The sequence below is a fragment of the Polypterus senegalus genome, chromosome 3 (assembly GCF_016835505.1).
Source record: "Polypterus senegalus isolate Bchr_013 chromosome 3, ASM1683550v1, whole genome shotgun sequence".
NCBI lineage: Eukaryota > Metazoa > Chordata > Cladistia > Polypteriformes > Polypteridae > Polypterus > Polypterus senegalus.
The window spans coordinates 48438819-48451252 of record NC_053156.1 but is presented as its reverse complement, the minus strand read 5'-3'; the positions used below and the strand labels follow the sequence as shown (position 1 = coordinate 48451252).

General features: G+C 37.7%; 1 protein-coding gene across 1 annotated transcript in view; it reads right to left on the bottom strand.

Annotated features, from left to right (window-relative positions):
• LOC120525117 (neuronal tyrosine-phosphorylated phosphoinositide-3-kinase adapter 1) overlaps window positions 1-12434 on the bottom strand; it is a 249298-nt gene that overhangs the window by 143445 nt on the left and 93419 nt on the right. The window contains exon 2 of the mRNA XM_039747142.1: window positions 11527-11765. Within this exon, the coding sequence (XP_039603076.1) occupies window positions 11527-11714 (188 nt within the window). The 5' untranslated portion in view covers window positions 11715-11765. The remainder of the gene's footprint in view (window positions 1-11526; window positions 11766-12434) is intronic.

Genomic DNA, 12434 nt, shown 5'->3' with positions numbered 1-12434 from the left:
TAACCACAGTCTGGAATGTTAACTCTTGCATTAGTTATTTACAAGATAAAACTATAAGTAAGTTTTTACAGTACCCTTTCAAATTGCTTTATGTCGATTTAATGACATTAGCACAGCAGCTGTACACTCATAAATCCAGAGCACATTGTTCCAGAAGTCCTGATCTTTGTCTACAGAATCATGGGCATACTTTAGTCTTAACCTTATGTTCTCTTTGGATTGCTGTCTCACAGCTCAAATGTCCAGAGAACAAATATTAGCTGAAAATCTTTGTATGTCGCAGGAGAGACTGGTATTATCCATTTTCCTATAGCTGGAGTCTTTAGCTTAACAAGCCTCTGTCAACCATTCTTAATATAAGATTCTACTTGACTGGACCTCTCCATGGAATTCAGCATCTGTGCCATATTTGACAAAATGACCAATCACCAAATGACATCACAGAGCTATCATTTTGTGGCACAAGTTAAACATTCAGTTCAAAAACAGCCACAACTTAAAGGATGAGCTCAAGTGCACCCAAAAAACCTATAGTAAGATGTCCATTCTTTCCTTTAAAAACTCTTAAAAACTCTTGTACAACCCAAATCTTCTCACTTCTCATCAAGCTCACTGCGCTCAAACTGGCCTTAGATTCTGCTGTCCAAATCCAGACCCCATAGCCTACAGGTTTGACCAACTCCTTTTACACCAAAGGCCAACCGAGCTAGGCTGAAATTATGGAAGACATGTCTATATTTGAGTTGGACAAAGGTGCTTGTAAGAACCAATCTTAGAAAGTTAATGTTAATGTTAAATTCACATCTAATCTCAATAGAATACCAGTTTCTCATAGTTACTGAGAATATGGTGTAGTCTTTTACCCCCATAAGTTAACATGAAATAGAATAGACCTTTCTTAGCTATACCTGTAAAACTGAGTGTTAATTAAGCCAATTAGGAAATAGTCTCACTGCAAGCATGGACTATTAGATGTGTCTGGAATTGGGATATTAGAATACAGCAGAGGTTCCCAAGCTTTTTTGGTTTGTGACTCTATTTTGTAATATTGATATTCATTTCCTATTGAATATATTGTTTCATTTTTTTTTTTTGTATTCTTAAATATTTCCTTGAGACCCCATTAACATATCAGGTGACCCTACTTGGGGTTGCAACCCCAAGGTTGGGAAATGCTGGCATACAGTTTTCTAACTGTTCTGCATGTCATATGACTGTATGACAAAACTTGGAGAGAAATGAAACAAGATGAATAAGCCTTAAACTGACCTTTCTTTATACAAGAAATTTTCTTTTCATTGTAAAATCAATTTTTCAAATCAACTGTTTTTCTTTGAATTTTTACTAAAACCTTTAAAACAAAGATATTTAGATTGTGGAATTATTTGAAAACACATCATATTATTGCCTGAACTGTGCTATGAAGCAAGCTAAGAGCTGCAAAACTTTGGTAATTTTGAATAAATACAACTACAGTGCCATTATTCCAAACTTTGCTGATGAATAGGAAGTGCATGAGCAGAGAGAGAGACAGTGACAGAGACAGAAACAGAGAGAGAGACTGTATGTAAAAGTCTGAAGGAGATAACTGCAGTAATTCCAACAACCATAAGGTACAACCAAAATGGAGAAGAATGAGACCTCCTGAACAAAGAAAGAAAAGCTTGCTTAAACTTCCTTCACATGTGCTAGAGAAAACTAACCAGGACAAGAACAAAAAGCATCATCTACTTTGATTCTGAGACCTACTGATTGTAACTCAGTAGTTAGGATAAACCTAACATATTATGTCAGTATCAATGTAATAACCTCTATGTAGGATTAATCTTTAGCTATTATAATATTTTTCCTAAATCCAGTAGGAAGGTTCACAGTAGCATCTCACATGCATGCACAGAAACTTTATGAGGAGGGATATTCTAGTATAGACTAGCTGTGAGCATATGAATTCCACGGTGCTGGCAACACAAGCTTAATAACTAGCTAAAGAACTTATCGATCCTGGCAACATGAATTAAAAGACCTGAATTCATTAGTTGTGTCATTTTCTATAAGAGAGAAACAAGTTCAACTTAACTATTATAGTTTTAGGTCTTTATATGTCTTTATATCAATATACATAGCTCTCTCTCTCTTTGTAGGGACATAATTCATAATTTATGTGCCTTTATCTATTGGAGAGAAAAAGTTCAACTAAGCTATCTTAATTTTACATTTTGTGCTGTTTGGTATTATTCTTTATCTATATATCAACATACACATATATCTATATACACTGTTCAGCCACAACATTGAAACAAGCTGCCTAATATTCAGTAGGTCCCCCTTGTGTCATCAAAATAGCTGTGACCCATCAAGGCATGGACTCCAAATAACCTCTGTCGGTATCCTTTGGCATATGGCACCAAGACGTTAGTAGCCGATCCTTTAAGTCCTGTAAGTTGAAAGGTGGGGCCTCCATGTATAGGACTTATTTATTCCAGCACATCCCACAGATGCTGTATCGAGTTGAGATCTGAACTCTTTACCGTGATCCTCAAACCATTCCTGAACCATGTTTGCAGTGTGGCAGGGCACAGAGAGAGAGAAAGAGAGCTATGTAATACGGAATACTACTTTCATGAAGGGGAGTACATGGTCTGCAACAATCTTTAGGTAGGTGAAATGTGTCAAAGTAATATCCATATGAATACCAGGACCTAAAGATTCCCAGCAGAATATTGCCCAGAGCATCACTCTCCACTCCTGCCACCATGCCCTTTCCCATAGTGCTTTGTGCTGCCATCTCTTCCCCAGGTAAATGACACATATGTACCCAGGTATCCCCATAATCCAAAAGAAAAGGTGATTCATCAGACCAGGCCACCTTCTTCCATTCCATTAATTACTTTCTGGTCCAGTTCTGATGCTCATGCGTCCATTGTAGGCATTTTCAGTGGTGGACATGGGTCAGCATGAGCACTCTGACCAGTCTGTGGCTATCCAGCCCCAAAAAAACAGCAAGCTGTGATGCAGTGTGTGTTTTGACACCTTCCTCTCATGACCAGCCTTTAGTTTTTTCAACAATTTGTGCTACAGTCACTCTTCTGTGGGACTATACCAGACAAGACAGCCTTTGCTTCCTATGCTTCCTTTTGCTATCAATGTACCTTTGGCACCTACTGTATGACCCTGTTGCCAGTTCATCAGTTGTCACTGCTTAGACTACTTTTGGCAGGTAATAACCATTGCATACTGAAAACACCCCACAAGACCTACCATTTTGCAGATGCTCTAACCCAGTCATCCAGCTTTTACCATTTGGTTCTTGTCAAAGTAGCTCAGATTTTTACACTTGCCCATTTCTCCTGCTTGAAAACATATCAGCTGGAAACTGGAACAAAGATACCTCACTTAACCTACATAAATCTGGCATCCTTGGGTAGGCGTCTTGTTAATTGTTTTAATTAGTCTCTGGCAATGCCACTGCCAAAACTGATTACTGACTAATCGAGTGATCAAACAGCATTTTCCTACAATGTATTTTGAATTATTAATAAATATTTTATTTTTGAGTTGAATCTCATGTCAGACATTTTTTCTGGATGTGTTAAACCATAAATCTATTTATCACTACTTTATGTAGAGTGTTTATCGTGAGACTCCTCATAAATAAGTCAAGTATAAGCTAGTTAAGTTGCATGCTCAGGACGACACAAAGTGATACAAGTAGAATTAGAACTTGTCAGTATCATGTTCATTTTATTAATTTTATGCCAGATTCAATGTCACTTCCCTCTTATTATATTCTTCATATTTTTGCAATCATGTGAGGAATAGACAATATATTGAATAGAGAGAGATAAATATTGCTAATAAAGATATTACTTTAACAAAGCAAAATGGGATCTATTGTCTTTTCTTTTGTCACTGATGCTCCTTAAATAGAAGGCTTCACAGGAATGGTTTCCCCACACTGCCATGAGTTTCTCACCTCATAAAGACTTGACACAATGAATATGGAAAAAGTATAGTGAGAGATATGTGAAAACAGTATCAACATTTGTCACACCTTTCATTACATGGAAAGTCCCATAAGAATTCTTATCCTGATTCTATTGAACATTCTCATTTTCATGATCAACAGAATTCTGAAATGTATTCTTTAAGTATATGGTGTAGCTTATTTTTTTTACATTTTTTGAACATCTTAATCTATTTTCAAGCAGTCACAGGAAAAGTAAACTTTACAAGCTTGATAACAGTGATGCATATTGTCACACATGTGCACATGAAAGGCAGTCAATGGACTTAACTAAGTGTAAAATGCCAGGTCGGGGTTGACAAAGTGCACTAACGTCTTTTCTCCATCCTCTGAACATTATTAGAAGGAAAGCCTACTTAAACCCAAAACCGAAACAGATTCTACTTCCGGCTCCAGTCCCCACCCTGATTCTGACCTCACTTCCACATCTGGACACTCGTCTTCCTCTCCTCTGTCTATAAAGCCAGCTCATTCCTTTTCCACAAACAGTCCCGTCTTTGACTCAATCGTTTGAGACTACTCTTTATTTGTTCCATTTTTTATTGTGTCTTTGAAACACTATTGTTAAAATACAGAATGTAACCACATTCTGTATATTTGTATTTCTTTCACAATATATAAAAAAATCAAACTGAATCCTCCTTTTAATGAAAAATTAACTTAAGTAAAAAGATCTAAAACAGAGTATCAGCAAACCAACATTTGCAACATAAAACCTGATAAAGGCCACCACAGAGATAACCATGTCTAATGGGTAGAATTGGAATTAAAATTGAGGTGCAATGAAGAAGACCATCAATGGACTTCTTTATTCTAAGTTCTAATTGCTTCCAGTACATACATTGAGTCACTCATTTGTATAACCCCACAAGGCCATGCTGAATTTAGTTCTTTTTCTAAAGACTGATGCAGCACAATGCAGGTAATGTTCACATGTCAGTGTCAGAAGCAGAAATTTCTGTGTACTTAGATCCTCCAAAATATTTTACGTTTTTGTGAGAACACTTTATGCCAAAAGCTGCATTCCGGCCATGTTGTTTATCAGCCTGTTATTATTATCTTGTGTGTCTTTTACAGTACTGTGTTATTTGTTTTGTAAGGGCGCTCACGGTGAGAAGCTGACTGATTCACTAATTGATTGACTAACTGATTTATTGTAATATCCTTGTACCAGTAACGGCGCACTGCACAATAGTGTGCAGTGAATACACTTGACTTGAGCATTCATAGTTTTTATACACTTTCTCTGTACATTTAGCATTTGTTTGCTCAGAGGTTGATGCGCTTGCTGCTTCCTGAGCGGCTCTTCTTTTCTCCACCCTAATGGCCCATTTCTTCTGTTCTGTCATCGGCATCTTTTTGCATTAAAACTGATTAAATCAGTGTTACTGTTGTAATTACTTAGTACGTTTTCCTTAATTTTTCACTTAAGTTGGCACTTGAGGCAGATTGAAGACTTAAGAATGATTTAAGATATGAAGAGGTAGGGGAAGTGACGGCGAATGTGGTAGGGATGAGAACGGCACTTGTACGCATGTGCCACACAGCCGCCCTGCTGGCCACTGCCGAGAATTGATTCTACAATAAAATAAAATAAAAATAGGAATAACCTTGGAGGTCAATCATCACCCCAAAAGCGGATAATAGACATCACATAGTATATGTATATCAAATTTCAGGTCAATAGTTCAAACGGTTTGCAAGATACAGATGATTTAAAATCCTGGACACACAAATGGACAGCCACAGAAGCGTATTATAGAAGAAGATCACATAGTCACACCAGATAAATAAAAAACGCCAATTTAGATGGCCAAAACTGGTACTGTAAATAAAGAAGATATTTAAAATTCTTGGTAAAAACACTGTTATGTTCCAAAAGAGGCAACAAAGAGACTTTGGACAAAATTTGGACTTGGCCAGGACAAGTACATTTACTAGAATTATATGGCTACAAATTCATTGCAATTCAAATGAGATCCATTAAGATATTAAATACTATTTAAAAAATTCTGCATACATCCAATAAATACAATATATATCCAATATACTCATCACCAAAGAACCATGATAGCAGTATGTGTTATCCAAATGATACTCTCTACAGGAACCCAATATGAGACTTTAACACAGATTTGACAGATACAATATTACCGACTTTCTGTAAGTTCTCTAAACTAGTAAAACATAACATTCATACATTTACTGAGAATGTAAAATGCACAAGTTTTATGAGGAAAGCGTTTATTTTGGTGTCTTGTCTTCTAATGATGGATAAAAATAGTGCTTATAGTCTTTAGCAGTTGCTCATAACAGTTAAATCTATGTCAAATTACGTAATCTGTGTAGTAATTTTCACAGTCTTCTTTTACATAATCTTAGTGAGTTGAGGCAGTTGGTTTTATGCTACCATTTAGCCAGTTGCATACTGTGACATGCCCAGCAACCCACTTCAACAAGTTTGCAACTCACTTCGATAAAATAAATAGGTTTGAAATTACTCTTTAATTTGTAGAGGTGGGCACTGTGTGCATGACAACTGACAAAAAAGGAATACTCATACGGAAGCAATTCATATGATGCAGTCACAAGGAATAAGGAATGCAGGTGTTTTGGACCGCTCAAACAGAGAAAAGCTTGTCTATGTGATGTCTTGAGATTCCCTATATCATGACAGACTGGAAAAAAAGATTAAAAAAAAGTCTCAGACATTAACTGAACTTGAGGTACCTGTTAACAAAAACTGCACTGCAGAGTCAGCACTCAGTCAGTAAATGTGACATAGCCATTAATGTTTTGTCATTTAAACTGCCATGGTCCGGAAAGCTGATCATCAACTGTGGCTAGCAAGTCTGACTTAACCCACAACTAGAAGTCTCATAATGAAACATTAGCCTTAGGGGTATATCTCCTTTCCTACAATTGATATGTGATTTTAGCATTTCAAAAGATGGATAATAATAATATATTAAAAGGTGTGTCTACCTCATTGATAGGACTGCAATGATTAGTCGACGTATTTGACAATGCCAACTACAAAAAATTGTCAACGCAGATTTTTTATTGTCGACGCGTCATAAACAGAACCTTCAATACAGACGCCAGTCACAATGAACCACATTGGTTTTTGTAACAGCAATGCACTACATGAACGTCTGGGGGCAGTATCGTTTGTTATTGTTTGTCAAAACTGTACACTAGTGGTGTAACGGATCACTGTTGATCCGTGATCCGAATTGATTCCTGTCCATGGTTCGGTCCATGGTTTGGTACGCACGTGATCCAAAGATCAGAGAAAAAAAAGTTCCACTGTATTGTGCGCATGTGTCTCGCGCACTCTCTCAACCTCTCTCGCGCACTAACTCTGTCTCTCTCTCGCGCACTGAACTGCCACGCACTATCTCTCTCGCGCACTAACTCTGTCTCTCTCGCGCACTAATTCAACCTCTCTCACGCATTTTCGCTCGACTTTTGTCCGGTTTGCCGCTTCATACGCGTGGTCAATAACAGCGGTAGCAGTTTTAGCAGAGGAGCAGAGGAGCTCGACAAACCTCCAGCATCATTTAAAAAAAGTTTTAATCAATAATGCAACTTTCCCTGCGGTGTCAATATGCAGCACCAACAGAAGTAGACACATCTCCTCCTCAAAAGAAATTGGCAATGGCGGTGCTTTTTGGCGAGACCTTTGCACAGAAGGACATGGTCAGCAAGGCTTTTGCTGACACCATCAAAGAGAAGGTGGTATCCTATGAGGCAGCAAGTGGCATTCCAGTCGATGGTGATCCACTGACTTGGTGGAAAAGCAATGAATGTAAATACCCTCACCTTGCCACAATGGCAAGACACCATCTTGCTGTGCCTGGCACTTCAGTGTCTAACGAGAGGGTGTTCTCAACAGCAGGGGACATAGTTACAGCAAAGAGATATACACTTTCCCCAGAAAATGTAGACATCCTCATGTTTTTGAAAAAAAAACTGAAATTATAAGCTCAGGTCTGCTTTGCCTTCTTTCTTCTTTTTTAATGATGTGGACATAAGCTAGTTTTTATTTCTCTCGCCATGTTCAAAGTAAGAAGCAATGATGCCTTAAATTTGCATTTAAAGTTGTTTTTTCACATTAAAGCAAATAGTTATCATGCCCTATATTGCACCTTAATTTGTATTTATATAATTGAGTGGAATGAGTCTTGAGTTGAATGTTTTTAATGGGCAAAAAATACTTAACTAAATAAATGAATTAAAGTTATGAGTTTTTTTTTTTTGCTGATCCGAAAATTGATCCGTGATCCGATCTGAACCGTGAGTTTTTTGATCCGTTGCTCCACTACTGCACACAGTACTACCAATGAAGAAAGAACGTCTGAGAAGAAGAATGTAGAGGAAAATAAACATGGTTGCAATGGCGAGTTGGATAGAGAAGGGGGAAGGAGATGGAAAAAAACTGAGACAGACACTGTGTGTGGGAGCACTTCACCGAAAAAGAAAAAAAGTTGAATGCAGATTATGCAAAGTGGAGCATTCTTTTCACGACAGCACTACCGCGATGCATAAGCATCTGAAATGCAAGTATCCTGAAGCTGTGATGCCGCCGTCTCTTGAGAATTTATGCTGGCGCTGTTAGTTAGTTAGGATCAGATCAGGAGGGGAGGGAGGGTGTGAACAAGACTGAGAAAATAAAAGTGAAAAAAGCTAACTTTTATAAGTAACAAATTTACACCCGATCTGTTCGTTTTCAAGTAATATTGCAGTAGTGCGACAATGTTTTCTTATTGGTACTATTCAGGTCATACAACGATTTCTTCAAAATGTCACATATATTCATCTTTCTTTTTTTTCTCACAGTGCTGCGCTGTGACACCAGAAGGCATGAGCTTATGCTGTGCTAGCATTAGCACACAGGTGGCCGGTTGCTTGTGCTATAACAAGCTTGACCTGGCGGCGATCAAAGCACATGTACTATGCAAGACATGTATAGGGTCCACTGAGAAAAGAAGAGCGTTCATGACTCACCTTGCAGAGGAACATTCTTTCCTCTGCATGTCCTGGAGTCCTGTGCAGACTGAGCAAGGTCAGGGAAAAAAAAAACGTGATCACTGATTACAACCGCAAGAATGTACATGCATATACGTGAATGAATATTAATAATATGAATAATGTTGCATCCGTGCCACGTTTTCCGAAATGTACTATAAGGTCATAAAATGAATAATTTCAAATATCATATATACCTATGTCTCTGTTTATTTGTCAGTGCGGCTTTGACATCACGGGCCATAAGGCGCATACTAATTCAGTGTAAGCAGGAACACTCAATAAAACTGAATAAAAAAAAATCAAGTGACAATAAAATATGAATAAGGGAGGTTCGCCAGCATTTGTGTATCAGTTTTTATCCATCCAGATCACAGAATTTCCAGTTCGACTGTCTCAAAACACCACTCACATCTATAGTTATTCTCAGTTTCAGATAAAAAGTAGCAGCGTCAGATCCCTGGGGGGGGTGGTAGTATGTATCGTGATCGTGACTGAGAGAATAAAAGTGAAAAAAAAAAACAGTAACTTTTACAAATACTATACATTTACAGTGGCTGTTACAGACGCAAATCAAATGTATTTATTGTATAATATTAACAATAAGAGCAACTCGCTACTCAAAATGGTAAATATACGAGGCAGTTAGGATCGAACCAGGGGACTCTTGATTATAAGTCAGCAATCCCTACTGCTGCGCCACAGAAGCTATTGTATTATCCTTGAACCTTTTGTGAAAGTGTTTATTTGATTTTTGCACTTCAGGCTTTACACATTATATAATTTATGTCTACATTTTGTCATTTATTGCTAAAATATGAAAAACGTTTCTGTTTTAACAATGTATTTTTTGGTTAAGTTAAATGCCCTTTTTTTGTTTAAAGACTACGTGCACTTTAGTTTGTATTATTCAATGTATTTCTTTTTTATTGTGATGGTCACACTAATATAACAACATCTGATTATTTACAAATTCATATGTTTCACTGGTTGTTATTTTAATTTGATTATTATTAATTTTAACCGTGTTAATGCAGAGACATCAGGGTGACATTCACAGGTGAACAGACGTGAGCAGATGAGGTAAGACATGCACTGGAGCCCAGAACAGGATGTGCAACCACAGGTTGCAGGCATCAAAATAGTCAGGCATGGAATAATGGCAACTAATCAAGTAATCGAAAAGAAAATTGAACGATTAGTCGACTACCAAAATAATCATTATTTGCACCCCTACTCAGTGATCAATCTAACTCAATATAACACTGCCACTGTTAACCAGAGAATGGGGGGAGGGGGGATTTAGGGAATAATATTGATATTATCATTTATTCCATTACAGGGTCATGATGAGTCAAAGCATATTGTAGAAGCATACAGAGGAACCGATACTGGACAAAATTCTACTCTATTACAAACAATATAAATGCATGTACGCACACAATCACTAATTCCGGGCCAGTTTAGATAGGCAAAAGCACTTTCTAGTTATATATTTGGTAGGCAGGAGAACATTTTAAGATAAAAAAATTAATGTGGACATGGGGCAAAATTTGACACAGAGTAACCGGGCTAAGAATCAAGACCAGGTCCAGCATTGAGACAACAGTACTAAATACTGTGACACTGTGTCAAAATTAATAATAATAAGTAAGTTACTAATATCCTTACAGTAATATTGATTTAAAAAGATGCACATCTTCAGGACCTGTGTCTAATGTCCTGCATGGATTTTCACTGTATGTGGGCAGTCTGTACATTTTCCCTGTGTCTATTTGGGTTTTCCATTGGTGCTAGTTTACTTCCACATCCCAAAGATGTCCCTATTAGTCTGACACTAAACTGGTCCAATGTAAGTGTTTTGTGTGTATGTACGAGTATGCCTTCTGCCCATTCACCATTATCCTGTAATAAATTAAGCAGAGTGAAAAAACTGATTTGGATATTTGTCTTAATCAAATATTATAGAATAACATTTCTTTGTCATCACTATATGAAAGGCATTTCACTGGAATTTTCTAATTATATTGAATTTACATCCATCCATTATCCAACCTGCTGTAGGGTCACGGGGGTCCATTGGAGCCAATCTCAGCCAACACAGGAACAAATCCCAGGCAGGGCGCCAAACCATCACAGGGCACACAAACACTAGGGACAATTTAGGATCACCAATGCACCTAACCTACATGTCTTTGGACTGTGGGAGGAAACCCACACATAGACGGTGAGAACATGCAAACTCCATGCAGGGAGGACCTGGGAAGTGAACCCGGGTCTCCTAACTGTGAGGCAGCAGCGCTACCACTGTGCCACCATGCCACCCTAAATTGAGTTTTATATTTCTAAATACAAACTGGAAAATATATGAATGCCTAGTTTTCCTTGCCTTTCACTTATTTTCACTTATTCTTTTCCTTTCAATAATTTTAATGTTGTTAACTTAACGAAGTGCATTGTCTGCACTGTACCTCTTTTTGTTATCGTGATCAGTTGTATCACGGTGACGCCAGTCTATCCTTGTCTTCCGGTAGAGCAGGTTCATCTCGCTATTTTGGCTCTCTCTTGCAATCAGAGCTTTGTGCGCGTGGCTGCCCCTTTCTTCAATATCTCGTAGGAAAAGCTCAATGGCCACATCCTGGGTGGGGCCAGTGCTCATTTTCCAGTGTCCAGGCAGTCACATGTGAGGGAAGAACCCCCCTGGTGGCTCCTAAAGCAATAAAGAAAGAAACAACAATTAATGAGAAATTCATGTATTAAATAACTCAGATTAATGTAGTTCTAATACTGCCTAGATGCAGGAAATAAATGGTTAACTTCTCCAGTACTGATTAACATGAAAACTCTCCAAACATAGTAGTCTACTACCTGAATGTCTGATGATCCTCACTGTTACAATATACTACTGTCAAGCAAAAGCAATTATTCAATTCAATTTAATTCAGTTTAGTTTTGTATAGCACTCTTCACTGAATTCAGGTCCATAGCGCTGTACCAAGTTCACAGGTAAACATGAAATGCCCCTTTACAAATTACTAACTGCATAATTTATACAAATAAAGACACAGGTTCACTTAAACACACAGTAACATCTGAAAACTTAACCATCCTACAATTTTTATTCCTATACAAATCAATTACATTTATTAAAAACAGCAGTTGCCCTAGCACTGACCTCAGAGGGACACCATTCTCAACGTCACAGATTTAAGATAACGCTTCTCACACCATAAATCTCTACTTCCTGTGTCTGAGCCAATTCTGCACTTATGCGCACACAACACCCTGAACTTCCACATCGTTTAATGTGAAGCCCAACCTCTCATGTGGCACCTTATCAAACGCATTCAGAAAGTCAAGATAAATAATACATCCCTCG